Below are 17,461 nucleotides of genomic sequence, written 5' to 3' on the forward strand. Positions count from 1 at the left end.
ATCCGGATTGTAAATGACTGCGTCACTGACTGAGACTTTTTTAAGAGAGAATTTGAGAATAACCGAATGAAATGATAATAAAAGAAAAAGTTGAGTTGACGATGATGGACAAAACAGAACAAAATGAATCTAATAAGGACGAAGAAACGTAATAAAGAAGTATATAGATAAGTAAACTCGTAGTGAATAATCAGGGACGAAAAAAATAAGATTTAAGGGGTACTAGAAGACATTCAGGAAGAACAATGATATTGGGGAACTTCACTTGATATGTAGGGTTCAAAGGGAAAACATGAGTGGATAATCTTGGGATAGATGGTAAAATTCGTATGAACTATACTGGAGTATATATAGGGAATATAGTAAAACAGTAAGTAACTATCCCTGGTGATAGGGGAGAAAGAATACTTCCCACGTATTTCCTGCATGTAGTAGAAGGCGACTAAAAGGGGAGGGAGCGGGGGGCTGGAAATCCTCCCCTCATTTTTTGTTTTTTAATTTTCCAAAAGAAGGAACAGAGAAGGGGGCCAGGTGAGGATATTCCCTCAAAGGCCCAGTCCTCTGTTCTTAACGCTACCTCGCTAACACGGGAAATGGCGAAGTTTGAAAGAAAAGAAGTAACGGTATAAGTATATATATATATATATATATATATATATATATATATATATATATATATATATATTTGGGAACAGAGGAGAAAGATTATTCCCACGTATTTCCTTCGTGTCGTACAAGCGACTAAATCTGGACGGAGCGGGTGGTTGGAAATCCTTCCCTCCCGTTTTTACTTTAACAAAAGAGGGAACAGAGAATGGGGCCAAGTGAGGATATTCCCTCTAAGGCTCAGGCTCAGTCCCTTGTCCTTAATGCTACCTCGCTGACGCGGGAAATGGCGAATGTATGGAATATATATATACACAGAAAATGTACATTCATAAGAAACTGGTGGTATACGATCAAATAGGTCATAACATGAGAAAGATTTGGCTAAGAGGGACAGTTAAGACAATAAACGGTTTGAGAAACTTTTGGACAGAGAAAGTATAGCACAAGAAAAAAGAAGCTTTAAAGAACTTTGTAAGCACATGGATGAGAAAAATAGAAAAACAAATAAAAGAGATTAACGAGCCGAAAAGTATAATGAATATAGCATAGTAAAAACTGAATAATACATGTAAAAGAAAGAAGGGGAAGATCAGGGGTGCAACATTTGAACCACCATGAATCAAGGAAGGCCTTAGGTCTCCTGCTCTGTTTTTAACTTTTGTTTCATCTTTTCCCAATCTTGTGAATGTTTTTAGGATTTCACTAGTACTTCCAAAAATGTAGACAGTTTTATTATTCTCAAATTACTTCAAATATTTCTGTAGTTGCACTATTCATAGTCTTAGCTTTTTCATATTTTCAGTAACTTCTCACTTTCGGGCAATTTCAACATATTTCCTTATTTCTTCTTTGCATAAAATCAAATGTTCGACTTGAATCTCTACAATTATCCTCATTCGTTTCCACTAAAATTTCTTCATGTCATCCTCTTCATATCTTTCAACATCATACTTTGCTTTCTCCATTTCATATATCCATATTGTTTCATGTTTTGATAAAAGTTATTCCAATAATCTGAGTCAAAAGTTCTGCCTTTTGCTATTATCTCTTCTCAATGGTCTTCAAAGAGATCTAATTCATTACTACTTTTACTTTCTTTCCTCATTTATATATTTCCGCAATGTTGTTCTTCAACAATGTTTCATGTTTATGTTTCTTCCTTTACTCCAACTACGTTTTCTCTTCTATGCTCCCTGTATAGCTCTTTTGATGTCATCTCTTCATTTTGAATATTCTAAGAGGTTAATAATGTGAAAAAGGCAAAAGAAGAAAGGGGGCATCAATGAAGGGGGAAAAAGGGGAAGTGGTAAAAAGTAGAGATGAGGTGAAGATTGGAGGGAGTTCTCTGAAAGATTGTTGAATATGTTTGACAATAGATGGTAGATGGATGTCTGGGCCAGAGAAGTGTGTACATTGAGAAAGTCAATGGTAAGTGGTGGTATGGTAAAGAAAGATGAGGTTGTGTAAGCAATGAGAAAAATGAAGTGTGACAAGACAGCCAGAGTGGATGGGATTAAGAGTGAATTTCTCAAGAAAGCTGGCTGTGTTGTTGACCAGTTAGAGTTTTTAATGTATGTATGGTTCATGGTGAGGTGCCTAAACAATGGCAGAATACTTGCATAGTGTCACTGTGTAAAGCAAAGGGGGGACGAAAGTGAAGCCTCAAATAATAGATGTATAAGTTTCTTGAATGTATATGGGAAGTTCAGTGGGAGAATGGACACTAAAAGGGCAATGGTATGCACAAACCTCCATATTGTGAAGATAATGTGGCTTCAGGAATGGAAAAGGATGTGCAGGTTAGGTATTTGCTTTGAAGATTGTGTGCAAGAAATACTTCAAGAAACAGAAAGACCCATACATGGCATTTCTGGAACCTGAAGAAAGCATATGATAAAAGTTCATTGAGATGCTTTGTGGAAGATGTTGTAAATATATAGTGTGGGAGGAATGCTACTAGAAGCACTGTAGAGCTTTTATCAAAAAAAGCAAGATATGTGTGTGAGTAAGAAAGGAGGATGGTGGGTTGTTCCAGGTGAGAATAAGAGTGCATCACCAGTGTGTGATGTCACCAATACTGTTTAATTTGCTTATGAATGGTGTAGTGAGGGAGCTGAATGCAAGGGTCTTCCAGAGAGGAGCAGGTATGCAGTCTGCTGGGGGGTTAGGGGGCTTGGGAGGTAAGTCAGCTGCACACAGAAGCTGGTGTCCCAATTCTAGGAGTGTGTGTGAATGGAGAATGTTGAGAGTAAGTATAATAAAAGCAAGGTTATTAGGTTTAACTGTGATGAGAGAAAGTCCATTGGAGAGTGAAGTTTGAAGGGAGAAAATTTGAAGGATATGGAATGTTTGTAATACCCAGTAGTGGATAGGTCAGCAAGAGGAACTATGGAAATTGAAGTGTGTCATTGGGTAAGTAAGGGGGTAAAGTTCTTGGAAACACTGAAAAATATATGGAATGGGGAGTTACTGTCTGAGTGGGCAAAGACAGGTATGTTCAAGGGTATAAGTAGCTCTAATGGGACTTTCCCCTTTCTTAAGAAATTCAATACCATCCACTGGAGCTGCCTTGGCACATTTCATCCCTTTGAATACCTGATGAAATATTCACCAATATGAAGTCTTACACACAGCTCTTTCTCTTTTTACCAAACCACTTGCCATCCATTTAGTATACCTCCCCAACCCAAACACAAATTCAACAATCGTTCAAAGTACTAACTCAATTTCATCTTATCTGCCTGTTACCACTGCCCCATTTGCTCCCTTTACCAATGGCCTCATTTTTTTTCAAACTATTAACCCACTTCCAAAACACCTTATTCTCCCTGAAATTTGCTGATAAATCACTCATCCTAACTCATTTGCCCTCTTTTTCACCGTCTGTACCTTCCACTTGACATTCTGCGGCTCTCTCCTACAAATCTCCTGATCACTCACACTGCTTCCTTGTAAGTAATGCTCATACACCTCTCTCACTTGCAACTTAACTTTGCCATCCCACCACTCACTACCCTTATCAAGTGCCCATGTCCCACTTTCTCTTCGAACACACTTCTCTCACATACACTAGAATCATTTACCTAAATACCTCTCATTTCTCACCCACTCCCCTACTTTCATTTACTCACCCTTTGTCATTCTTCGTTCAGTCTCTCCTACTACTTCTTCACAAAAGCCTCTTTTCCAAGCTCACTTACTTTCACCATCTTCTAACTCCTATCATTTCCTCCTTTCCTAGTGTCAACAAATCTTCACCCATACTTCCACTAAACTGTGATGGGACATCCCACCAGCTACCCCTCTCAGCACCTTCATATGCAAGAGTCTTTCTTTTCCATACCTATTAATTGGTCCATAATACAATAATGCCCACTTTCCAACTCTCCTGCATGTACTTATGGATGTCCCTTTTTTTATACTAGGTATTCTTATTCACTAAACCTTTTTCATCACACAACTCTACAAGCTGTTTACCATTGAATAAACAAAGATTGGTGTTACCAGACTCCTCTTGCAAGAGGTTACAACATGAGTGAAAGTCATTTTTGGTGAGACTGTATCACTGGGTTTAAAATTCTGTCAAAGAACGTCTCACTTCAAAGGAGTCTATCACTTCCCTCCTACCGGAAGTAGCACAGCCTTGCACTGCAGAAGCCTCTAAAGGAGATCCTAGGTAATACCAAGACCCTTACCCATAAAGAGGTCCTAGGGCAATCATAAATCAATTAAATAAATATACAAACATGATATTGGTTAAGGGTGATTTTCTATAATTTGAGTTGTCAGAGAAATAAATTTAACCCAATTTGAAGTAAGACAAGCAATTAAGAGCAATTTTGCATGATCAGAGTAGAAACAAAAATACAGAATAATCAAATTTGCAGTAAGACTGGCTTTGTACCTATAAAAGCCAGGTGTCTTGATGCAAGAATCATCCCGTTCAAGTCAATGGTGTATAGAAGTTTGGTACCAAACAAAGCACTCTGCAATGTAATGGGAAGATAGCAATAGGACATTTACATATACAAATAGAATTCTAGTCACAGCAATGACAAAATATATAAACAATAATGGAGGTTCAACTGTATTTGCATATATAAAATATAAATATACACAATATTTACAAAACAATCATCACAAAGCAACTGCAATTTGTGTTACATAACTTTCTGTACACTGTCAACCACCTGCAGATTTGAAACTTCAATCATTTACTGACATTGTGACTTTGGGACAATGAGAACTTAGAGAACAAAATTAAAGCAGAGCTTATCGTTTAAACAAATGACTGAAATCAAATGTACCATGCTGAGATAATTTCTTAGAATCCTGCCATAACTGTAAACGAACGGAAATACTTCACATGAAATGTCTATCAAAATATCATAAATTCTATAAGAATGAAACAAAACCTTTATGAAAGGACATAAAATAGCTTGACTAGTTGGTGAACATTCAAGTGTTCACTCTAGGTCTAAGCCTCTAACACATTTCCATCATCACAATAACCCATTACCTGATAAATGTTCACCGCAGTTTTATCATTAATAAATCAAAGAAATGCAAAACCAAGTAACTTTAGTAAAAAACAACTAATGATGAGCTAAGTTATTAAAAAGTCCAATTCTACTGATAAGATAAACAATATACATTAAGTTTTGTAATAAGATGGTTTCCTTTGATTTTTAAGCTTAAGAACAACAAAAGTCCTATGCTCGCAAGACTCCAATTGACTATATTGTTCTGACTTCCGAGAAAACCATTTCCGTTTAAACCCTTGAATGTTTATTATGATACACTGTTCAGGCCAATATAAAATCAGATACTGAAATCATTACATTTTCAGCAAGACCATTTATCAATCTGCCATTCACATCTAAACAATTCAACAACTTGCTCTAAAAAAAATACTACATCAGTTACTACTAAATATCTATCTATAGTACAGTCCTCCCATTTATATCACAAAATAATGTGTAAAGAACACATCCAATTCTTATAATATTGTACTGTTTCATAGTCAATGATATAAGAGGTGAGCAGATCTATCTACTGTGCCCATTGACTCTAACACTAGGCCGAGTTCCTGTCCCCTTTTCTGCACTCATCATTGAGTCTAGAAACTGTGTTAATAGTTTGACCAGAGAATGACGCTTAAATCTACTGGCTTCATGTACCACATCTTTCACCATTTTCAATCTTGACTCATATGAGCCCTGTACAGTGTTGAGTTGATCGAAGAGTTTTCTAAAGTCTGAAAAACACAGAAAATAATATTAACATAGGAAAACACTCTCAAGAATTAGAAAAGAACATACTCAGAATGATTTTTTTTTACTTATATTACATTATCATCAAAACAGCTTGCCATTCCATGGAGTTGATCAGTTATACATCCTCTTAAAAACCAATATATATCCTTAACCCATGCCCAATGTGTTACAGTGACACAACTCTCCTCATGTTCATAAAAGTTTTGCACTCTCTCAATCTGCATGCTCATTTGAATCAGAGGAAAACAATCTCTCCATTCACACACTCCAATCCATTTACTCCAAAAGCATTCCATCTCTAGTGTGGCTTACGTTTTCTCCTCAAACCTTCCATTGTACTACTATGTACCTTGTTGACTATCCCATCATCTGCTAACTTTCTACAAAACTGAATCATCTTAAAAGACTCCTCTATGTGTCTGAATTAATTTTTTTGTGCCACATATCCTCTATACATCTTTGTTTTGCTTAATGAGCCAGCACTTTCGTTGTTGTCAAGTTCCACTCCGACCCAGGTAGCCATCCTTTCTTTCTGCCTCAGTAACATGTGGACTACTGGCATTCTGCCTACAAACATACAATCTCTCCTTGTCATATGTAACACCTGACAAAACTTAACTGGCGCAGCTCATTCTTCGTAACTCTAGATTTTCCTTTGGTGAGCACAATGCACTATCCCTGCCTTTTCGCAAAATGGTAGCAGCAGATAGAAATAGTAGATACGACGATTTAGGCAAGAGCATTAGGTAGAAGTAGTAGGTAGAAGCATTAGATAGAATTAGCCATTGGGAATATTAAGTAGAAGCCTCTGTAAACACTGCGCTAGACTTGTCCTCTGCCCGTGGGTAAGGCTTTACTAAAGGCTAAGAAGCAGCACTGGAGTTCTTTATTTATGGAGACTCTGTTGCCATGGCCACCACTATGAGGGAGTTCCAATAGAACAGGCATCAGAGATATGGATAGAATAGATAGATCTTTGTTCTTTACCTATCCACTAACTTTCAGCTGAATGGAAGGCTGATTCTGCCATTAAAGTAGACTAAAGGGTAAACCTAAGATCAATTTATTTACATGCCACACAATTTGCATATATTCAAAGGAATAATAACACAGTAATCATTTTATCTTTAATTCTGAAAATTCAGTGACTTGTTCTGTGTGAAGTTTATACTTTTCAACTAAAATATGAGATAAAGTGTTTTTTCCACATCATACAATTTTCTTTAACTCAAGTAGACATCATTCGCACATAAAAGGAGAGGGAGCAGGAGACTGGAAATCCTCTCTTCCCATTTCTAATTTTCCAAAGGAAGGAACAGAGAAGGGGGGTAAGTGAGGATATTTCCTCTAAGGCTCAGTCCTCTGTTCTTAACGCTACCTCACTAACGCAGGAAATGGCGAATATGTAAGAAAAGAAATTTATCATGGGGTGAAATTACTTTGTAGTAAAAAAATTAACAGAAGTCCAGGGGGTAATAGCTTTACTAGGTGATATCTCATACTGATAGATACTGACAGCCTAAACAAGGTTCTTGCCTATGATCAAATTCCTTAATCCACCTATTAAAAAATATTTTGCAAGTTACCTATCTCTAACGCTCCTATTTTTACCTATCTTGACATACATGTAACTGGGTTTCATCATCTATATATCAGAGATGGAAAAATACTCCATTCAAGCATTCTGAACATTCTACCTTTAATTCTTTTTGATTCACCTGAGATTTCAATTTGCCTCCATTTTCTTAATCTTAGAAGACTCAAATTCAGCATTCCTTATATCAACCTGCTAAATCTTACTCCCTAATATCACAACTTTACCAAAGCCTTCAGTCTTTCCCATTCAAAGTGATATTTCAAGTAGTATTTCAACTCTCAAAAACTCGTCTTACTTTTACTTACGAAAAAAAGAACTAGTTTTACTTTTCCGTACAATATCTTTCAGCATCCTCCTCTGACATACATCATCACAGTGACCACCTATTCTATCCAATTCCTTCTTTAAATTCAACTGATACCTTATTATCAGAGGCATACAATAACTGTGGCTACTTCTGCTGTCTGACCATGATTTAGCAGTGCACTACTATCACCCCCAAGCCTAACTCTCATCTTACTGAGTATCCAATCCACAAAAACATGGAAAAAGCCAATGACGTCACACAGTCCTTAAACATGCCAACACTGACCTCAAAACACTGGTTCTTACTCTCACATATGCAGAACTTCACCTTCAAAAGCTCTTAACAACATTCTGAAGTCTTCTGTACACAACACAGGAAGTCAGAACATTCAGAAAGCTTTAGAAGCCTTTTCTAAATCCATATATGACATATTCACTTTCTTCTTTTCTCTAACAGTGTTGTATGGACGTGGTCTTGGGTCTTGAATGTAAAAGGAGACAGTGAGTGTCTTGGAAATGAAAAGCCTGAGGACATGTCGAGTGAGTTAGGTTGAATCTATAAGGAAAAATAACATAAGAGCAGTGTAGTATTAGGAACAGGCTGATCAACAGAGTTAACTAGTGTGTGCTGGAATGCTCTGGACATTTGGAAAGGACAAGTGCTGAAGGACTACATTTAAATGTTACGAGTAAAGGGAACTATGGGGATGGGAAGACTAAGGAGATGGAAGGGTGGAGAAAAGGAAGTTCTGGGGTAATGAAGCCTGAACATACAGGATGGTGAGTGGCATGCAGGGATATAATGAAATGGATCTATGCAGTACATGGGAAGTACGTGTGCTGTCAGAAGAATGAAAAGGAATATGAAGTGGTTAAGGTACCCAATAGGTAGTGTGTGAGGCCTGAGAGGCTATTACAGATAATAAAAATATTCATATTCTTAAACAAAAAATACTTTATCTAAGAACAGTATCTATATCCTCACCCCTGCCTGGTTTTTTCACTAATTTGAAACAGTCCATCTTCAGTTCCTTATTGTAGGTTTTGGTAGCCTGTGTATCTGCTGGTGTATTTGGATTAGCAGATATTCCTCTCCTTTGTTCAACATTATTTACAATTCCATTCTTCTCTATGTCTTCATCAAATACTATTTCTGGTGGTGGAGTTAGACATGGTGCTGGTGGTAAAACATCAAAATTCACATCATAGGCTTCTGAAGCACTCTGGCTAACTTCTTCATCTCGCAGCGAAGGAGGAGGCGGTGTAACGTCTGAAAGAATTAAGTTTTCTAACTTGTGAATGTAACTCACATAACCCTGAATAGCACAGCTAGAACATTTGTTTGAAATACTATGTTATGCTTCACAAGATCCACAAACTAGGATCGCAGCTAAGTGACTAATCTAAGATCAATTCATAAACCTGTATATACCTGTAAAAGAATTCTCAAGGTGAATAAATTTTCTGATAACCTATTCCATACACCTGAGGAAAAAACTTAATGCTATGCTTTACTAGACCAATAGACTAAGACTGCAGCTATGTGACTAATCTAAGAGCAAACAACAAAACTGTATATACCTGTAAAAGACTTATCGAGGCGAGTTTTAATTTTATAATCGAAGTGTCAAACATTTTCCATTCAAACAAGCTCCCAGAGTATCTATTACATTTTCTTGGATGAAATTGTTTAAAACCCCAAAGATCAAGTTACAAAACAGAAACCCGAGGGCACTTAATCAATGTGCTGTTTTATTTAGAACATCATTTCACACTATATGTAATAACCAAAAGAGAAAGACAACAATAAATAGCATAATAACCATATAAGCCTCAAAAGAAGGATGGTTCATGCACCACCTTCATCAAGAAAATCAAATGTTAATCACCTCTAAATTCCTGAGTGATGTTAATCCAAAAGAACTGTATGGAAAATCAAATCAGGAATTCTGCCTATTAATATGGCTAAAGCACCAGTGAACTCTGATGTACTGACAAAATAAAAGATTAAAGACTGCCTTGGTGAATTATCTCATAAGGAGCAAAGAGCTAGCATGAAAAGACAAGTGAAAGATAAAAGTGATAAGTTTACATACATTTGATTATAATATTTCATTCAGCAAAATTCCTTGGATTTCACATATTCATGCAAACACCTGAACGCTGATCTTTTCTTTAAAGTCAGTGAAGACTTACCTCCATTTAGCATTGGATGTATATCAACAGATGGGATTCTTTCTTCTGATAAGGACAATGCAGCTGGTGAGCCTGGTGGAGAAACACTCAGTATGCCTGGAGAGTAGCGAGGGGTTGGTGTTGCAGAATAATTTGCTGGTTGAAATAAAGGTGGAGTGTCTGGCCGTTCTGGTCTAGGCAAAGACACATCGGGTCGAATATCAACTCGATCCTCCAATCTCTGAGCTGCTAGGGGTTCTGGTGGACTAGGATTTTGACCAGGGCTGGTGACTGGGGTCAGGGAAGGAGTTGGACTAGAGGGAGGACTTGGGCATGGACTTGTCGTAGGGCTTGATCCTGGACTTGAGTTTGGACTCTTAATTCTCTGTAAAGTGAAGTCTGGGGGTAGCGGGCCACGTCTACGTTTATTTGGTCGACCTACTGTAGACTGGGACTCTGCAGGCCTCTTTGAACCACGATTTCCTGTACCAGCTCCACCACTTGTGCCCATAAGATCCACATCTGCTTCATCAACCATCATAGACATCTTCTGAGGAAGAAAATTTCAACCGTCAATTGTCTGTTTCGACTAAAATTTCACTTATGGGGAAATTTGCATAATGTTAAAATATTTAGAGATCACATTGTAAATATAACATGAATAAATGTCACCAGGATGAAAGAGGGCAAAGACGGAGAATAGAATAATATAATATAGAAAAGGTAATCAGAGAAACAAGAGCCATATTCAGTGCTCTTCCAACAGGAAGGGCCTGGTAATGAAATAAAAATTCACAAGGACTTATAAAGTATCAATGTACACACACAAAAACTATTTCATAAAATGGTAAGACGACGTAAAGGATCTTAAAAACAACATAGAAGCAAATTTCATAAAAATATGAGGACACAGGCTTATTCTGAGAAAAAATTTGGAAGGCGTTTGCACAGAGTATAAAATACAAGAAGAGGATGAAAAGCTGCAATCATAGGATAGGAATAATGGAATAAAGTAATTTGAAGAACTGCTAAATCTTAAAGAAGTATGAAAACTATAATATCTATTTTTCATCTACAAGAAGACAGATTAGGTCATAAAAGTAAATTTTCAAAGTAGAATGCATACAAAGATATATCATATGGATGAAATTGAAAGCAGCAATAAAGAACCAGGAATGAGCCCCCTGGAGCCTGAAGACAGAGAAGGTCCTAGACTGTTGGATGGATATAGTGGTAAGAACAAATCCATACATAATCAATCCAAAAGCTACCGGATGATTGGGTTCTTTGGTGTAGGAGAAAACATATACAGATGAGTTGCCATCAAGATAACTCAAAGGATTACAAGTGGTACTGGAGAAAGTACTTAAGGTGTACCTTATGAAACTACCATAACTTAAAAAAATCTGCAAGTGAATGCTTTTACTTTGAATTCAATAAATGTGTAAAATGGTAAAACATTAAACAATTTAATATGTAAATTAATAAAGTTATGTTTCATTCACAAGGACAACAGGAAAAGAAACCACACTAACCTTATCAATTTTGAATGGATTTCCAAACATATGCTGCCTTACAGGAGTGGATTCTATTTCTCGCAAGGGAGGAGTCATCTTCTTTAAGTAATCCTGCAAAGTAAATATAAACTCATTTCTAGTGCATAAAGTCAAATGCAAACAAATTTCATACACAACAGTCTATTCTTTAATGGAAAACTGTAGGTTTCGAAACTTGTAAAATTACTCTTCTATCACTGACATAGCAGACTGTTAAAAAGTATTCACCATGAAACAGCTACTGACCTAACAACTGAACCATGCAAATAAATAAAAAAATGACCCAACTCTGTACATGGGGTAAAATCTAAATCTGATATATGAATATCATCCATAAGTAAAGACAAACTTCAAATGAGAAGTATGCTTCTCTTTATTTCAGTTTGGTAAGGTGCTGAGAAAAGGCAGGGGAGCAGCAAAGACAATGCACAATATACCAGACAAAGCAGATTGTTAAGGTATCCACCTCAGAAGAGCTACTGACCTAACTTAACACCTGAACTAGGCAAAACAAAAGAACTTACTCCTAATACTGTATGTGAAAAAAAAATCAAATATAGTATAGGACAACCATCATCCATGAATAAAAAACAGGCTTCAAACAAGAAGTATACTTATCTCTATGTCAGTTTGGTAGGGTGCTGAGGAAAGGCAGCAGAGCAGCACAGACACTGCATATTTCTGGTATTGTATGATGATTGTTCTTCAAAGTATGATTGCACACTATATACGCCTAACCACATTAAACCCTTCATAGTCTTTTTCCAGGTGTGACTTCTCGCTATGTAAACTAAGCATGTATATCATCTACAAAGGCTGATCTTTTATTTACATAAGCAGATAAAAAATATCTCTTCTTAACACCAAAAACAAAATAATACTAGAGTACTTGATTTATGAAGTAAATTTTCTTGTTTCATTAAGGTACAGGAAAGTGAGTGCCTATGCAAGACATCATGAGACCTTGATGTATAACTTCATAATGTGGAATAATTGCCATCTCTACATGAGTTCCCAGTTAAACACATCAATATGGCTAAAATGGAATCACTGAAAACCAAATTAAAAGCTACAACCCAAACAAAACTCTTAGCATTTCTATTTACATAGCATAATTTTGTTTATCTAAATGGATAAATGAACAAATAACTTTATCACCAAAAATAAATACAATCTTACATCAATTGTTTCTTGAATTAAATCTTCCTTTCTCCTTGAAGTAAGAAAGAGTGGGCACTTACAACAAACATCACAAGATGTTGATGCATTGTATAACTGCATAGGGGGAAATTATTTCCATCTCTACAGCTACACAGTTCAATTAATCATGATAAAATCCCTGACAATTAGTGTAATGTTATAAACTAAGCAAAATACCTATTGTTTTTACTCTATCTATCTACATCACTGATGCCCATTCCCTCCAGAAACTCCCATCCAGGGGGTAGCCAAGGCAAGAGTCTCCAGTCTTAAGATCCCTATCACTATCAAATGATGTACTTCTTTTGGTCAAAAACTCCACGAAATATTTTAGTTCTGCCCTCTACAAATGCATAGTATATTTCAATACACTATCATAAGATATAAGAGCTTTCATTTTCATCAAATGCACTAATAAAATAAACCTTTCCACTGTTCTAGCTCTAATTCTGCCAACTAAAAACACAGCCCTTCATATCATATACAAACTTTCTTTTCCATCTATAGCACTAACATGAATTGTTGTTTTTCACTCAAAAATTACAAAGAAATATTCTAGTTTTGTTCTTTTCCTAGCTGTACCTTCGACAAACATTTATTTCTCTTCCTACTGTACCTCAAAAGAACGTCACACTGTATACAGGCTTACCTATTCATCAACTGCACTGAGTATTGTGCATACTGTAAAATAGTGGGAATATATATATGGAATCACAAGTTAAAACACATGCAACTTCTATGATGTTTATTAGTGATTGAGGTGCATGATATTTTTTCCAGCTATGGCACTAGTGTGCTAATGACATCTGTAAGTAATTGGAGGAATCAAACGTTAAAGGGGAATTCAAATGATGGTGGGAGCCATTAAAACATCATATGATGCACAGAGCAATCTGCTCTACAGCATATAATGCACAGACCAGGCAACTTAAAGTAAAGCCCTCGATCATTTTGCAATGTCTGGGCGAGAACTGCTAATCTTTCTTGTCACACCAAGCTAAGCTACCACCTACGACAACATCTCTCTCCTTAAATCAGACATGTAATCTTTTCTGTAACTCTTATCTTACTTTTCTTGCACCCCAATCCTTTTACATTTTTATCTTTCTTTTTCCATTTTTGGCCTGGCAACCCACTCCCAAGCTCTAAGCACTTGGCTACCATGCCATCAAAAGTGTCCCAACAATCATGTCCATTTTTAAGTATTCTGTTCTAAATCTACTATACAATAAAAACTGCCATATCGATAATAGCCAATAAAAGGGATATCAATACATGGGTGATATTCAAAAGTGATGTTACAATCTAAAGACCAAATACAGCAATAAAATCTATCAGCAATCAAATTGGGTGGGCTGCTAAGGAATCTTCTTTATTCAGATGGTTTAAATGTATATTACACAAATGAAGATATAAAACCTTTCAACTAACCTGGTAGTTACCCATCTGACTGATTGGACGGCAGTGCAGCTGGTCCAGGTCACGGTCTGTCAAAAGCAGTGTCAGGGATGACTGTAAAAGAAAATGCATTACATGAAATTCAAACATACACATATTTGTGTCAGATTTCAAGTCTCATTTTACACTTAACCTAAGTTAGTTGTGTCAAAGCTCGGCAAAAACGGTACATCTTTAACTGCCCTAGAGATCTGATTTTAAAAGACTATTGCTATGGCAACAGATGTAAATATTCATTAGTAAGCTTAAAACTAGCTTTATTCATGCAAACATTAATGTCTTTGGTTAAGCTGTGAGATCTGCAACAAAAGTAAGCATACGTGCATCATTACCCATACATTCAAAAAATATCTTGCATAATACTTGCTCCGGCACAAGAAATGGTATCTAAAAGAAATATCACCCCACCTTTCCAAGTCTGATATGTTTTATTATCCCTGAGTTTTCTTTAACTTTCAGCTCAATACATGTATTCATAACATTTCTGAAATTCTGTCTACCTTCTACCTGCCAACTATTTATATTCCTTAACTATGCAAAACTTCGTTTCCCCCCAAAAAAGAGCAAATATATGTAAAAGTACAGGATATACAAACAATAAGCAATCATTTTGTATGTGTAAGTTGTATAAGACTAAAGTTAACACATAAATTCCCAAAGAAGTGTTGGAGAAATGGTGCAAGAAAGAGTGCAAAACTGTCTGTTGCAAGTTTTTATACACTACACAGCATTCAGTGGAAGCAAGGCTACAATTGTAGATAAATTATAATTTGATGCAATATGCACAGGATTCATAAAACTGTATAGTTATGCCAAGTTTAAGTACTGCACCTAAAACAGTGGTGAATGGTGGCAGGAGGTTGCCATATACCCCGCAACTGGTCATATTTTATGTACACAGTGCCTCCTAATTATGCTTCGAAGTTTTACAGAGTGCTTCAGAAAACTGAATTATTTGCTAATGACCTGTTTTGTGTTTTGTCGGTAACATCATTTATCACTAAGAATATCATCATACATTTAAACATTCAACAAATTTGGTTCCTACGCATATCTTTGTTTATAACTATCAGAAGAAGCGTGAAGGGAAACAAGAAAAAGAAATAGCCTGTGTTCTTATTTACCATTATTTTGATGTCCATCTGCATGTTCGGTTCTTATTTATAAAAATCAATTAAAAAAAATAAATATTTCAGTATACAGAGTAAGTTGCTTCAAACCTGTTCACTGTTTCCCATGTTAGTGTCAGGAACGGATGAAGAAATAGGTTAATTCGCTCACATGGACTCACTAGCTATCACATACAATGCACCAAAACCATAGCTCCCTATCCACAATCCTGCCTCACAAGAGACCTTTCTGTGGTTTCCCCTGACCACTTGAAATGCCCTAGTTCAGTTCATTGACAGCACATTACCCCCAGTTCACCAGATCATTCCAATTTACTCCATACTATGCAAGCTTTACACCCTCCTACATATTCAGGACCCAAACACTCATAGCCTTTTTCATTTCATACTTTCATCTCATAATAAGTCTCACACATCTCATCCCCTCAACTTCTGACATATATATTCTCTTTGTCAACCTTTCCTCACCCATCCTTTCCATATGTCCAAACATTTCAATACACCTTCTTCAACTTTCTTAACCATTCTCTTCTTAATTACTGCACCTCTCTTTTGCCCTAACTTTTCTTGCTCAATCAATCTTCCTCACACAACACAGTCCTTAAATATTTCTAACAGATTCACCTTCTCTGCTTTCTCATCTATAGCCCACATCTCATGTCCATAAAATACCACTGGGACTACTACACCAAAATAAAGGCCCATCTTTGCCCTCACCAACAATGGCCTATCTTTCCACACAATCCTCAATGAATCCAAGACTCTTGACCTATCATTCGCCTAGTGGCTCATTTTAGCTTCCACAGTTTTATTCACTGCTATGTCCACTCCTAGGCATCTAAAACCTCACATTTCCTCAATTTAAACTCACAACCTAACTAACTTTACTCTCTTTACTACTAACCCAATAATCTTGCTTTAATGCAAAATTATTCTCAACAGTGCTTTCATGCATACTTCAAAACTCAGACACCTACCCCTGCAGTTTCTCCCTTGAATCTGCCACCAATATCATGTCATCAGCAAACAAATGACTCACCTTCCAAGGCCCTCCCATTCCTAACAGACCTCCTCTCCTCTGTGAAACACCAAATATTGTACTCAAACATTTCACTTCCAACACATTCATCCTTCTTTACACATTCTCATCTATAGCCCATGCCTCATACCGCATAATACATTAGGACCACTAAACTTCAAACATAACCAAACAAAATGAAAAGCAAAGAACTTGTATCTTAGTACAGTATGCACATTATCTTCCACCATAATATGAGACATAAGGATACGTTCCAGAGTGTCAGCACACCTACCCCAAGTGATCTCACACCCATTTTTATAAATTATTTCATGACATTTATAAGTGCAAGTATCCACTAAATTGCTCGTTACACAATAACTGTTTTACCAAAAACAATATGGCGCACCATTTGATCTACAGCAAAACATTTGATCTATAGCACAACATTAGATCTACAATACTCTCAACTTGCCTTCAGGCTCTGAAAAAATTAAGAGTTATTTCAGATAGTACAGAAATCAAGATGTACCACATGAAAAGCAGAAGTAGCATAAAAAAATAAGCTCTATATCCAGGATTAACAAACCTGTAGCAAGTTTGCTCTCATTCGTGTCAGCTGATCGAGAAGACAGGAGCGAGGAATGTCAAAAGGATTTCGGTACATTTGTGGACTCACTTCTCCCTCACGAACAGCTAATGCAAAGCTTGGGTATTCAGTAACTTGGTCTCGCAGATGTGCCAGTTTGTCTAAAAAATGTAAAAAAACATTAGTTTCATTCAATCAAAATTACCTTAAAATTATCATTCCCTGGGCATCTCTTTTTAAAGGTAAAGAGCAACTCAGTATTATAACCTAAACAGGGAAAGTATTAGAATAGTGGCAGTTCCACATGTGGACACCATATGGTCACAGGTGTGAACCTAAGCAGTGCCTTGCAGTGCTTCCAATATCCGGCTATATACATAGGCCTTATGAAACCACTTCTTGAGCTTTTCACATAAACTGACAATGCATTTACTCAAATATAAGTTGCAGATTTTCTTACCCCAAAATTTCAAAAGTGGGAGGGATGCTTACTATGGAATACAGTCATGAACATTTTACAAAGATTGGCTTCTACCACCTAAGATGT

At 36.5% G+C, this 17,461-nt stretch overlaps 1 protein-coding gene across 3 annotated transcripts in view; it reads right to left on the reverse strand.

Annotated features, from left to right (window-relative positions):
• Positions 1 to 4,683: 4,683 nt before the first annotated feature.
• Positions 4,684 to 17,461, reverse strand: part of IntS6 (integrator complex subunit 6) — a 40,300-nt gene continuing 27,522 nt past the window's right edge. Inside the window, exons 12-17 of one of the 3 annotated variants that reach the window (XM_071691197.1) lie at positions 16,915 to 17,075; positions 14,151 to 14,231; positions 11,499 to 11,591; positions 9,985 to 10,513; positions 8,774 to 9,058; positions 4,684 to 5,866 (exon numbers count right to left, since the gene is read on the reverse strand). In XM_071691197.1, the coding sequence (XP_071547298.1) occupies positions 5,658 to 5,866; positions 8,774 to 9,058; positions 9,985 to 10,513; positions 11,499 to 11,591; positions 14,151 to 14,231; positions 16,915 to 17,075 (1,358 nt within the window). In that variant the 3' untranslated portion in view covers positions 4,684 to 5,657. The remainder of the gene's footprint in view (positions 5,867 to 8,773; positions 9,059 to 9,984; positions 10,514 to 11,498; positions 11,592 to 14,150; positions 14,232 to 16,914; positions 17,076 to 17,461) is intronic. The other 2 variants (XM_071691198.1, XM_071691199.1) reach the window with 2 other exon arrangements.

The sequence above is a fragment of the Panulirus ornatus genome, chromosome 50 (genome assembly GCF_036320965.1).
Source record: "Panulirus ornatus isolate Po-2019 chromosome 50, ASM3632096v1, whole genome shotgun sequence".
NCBI classification, from domain to species: Eukaryota; Metazoa; Arthropoda; class Malacostraca; order Decapoda; family Palinuridae; genus Panulirus; species Panulirus ornatus.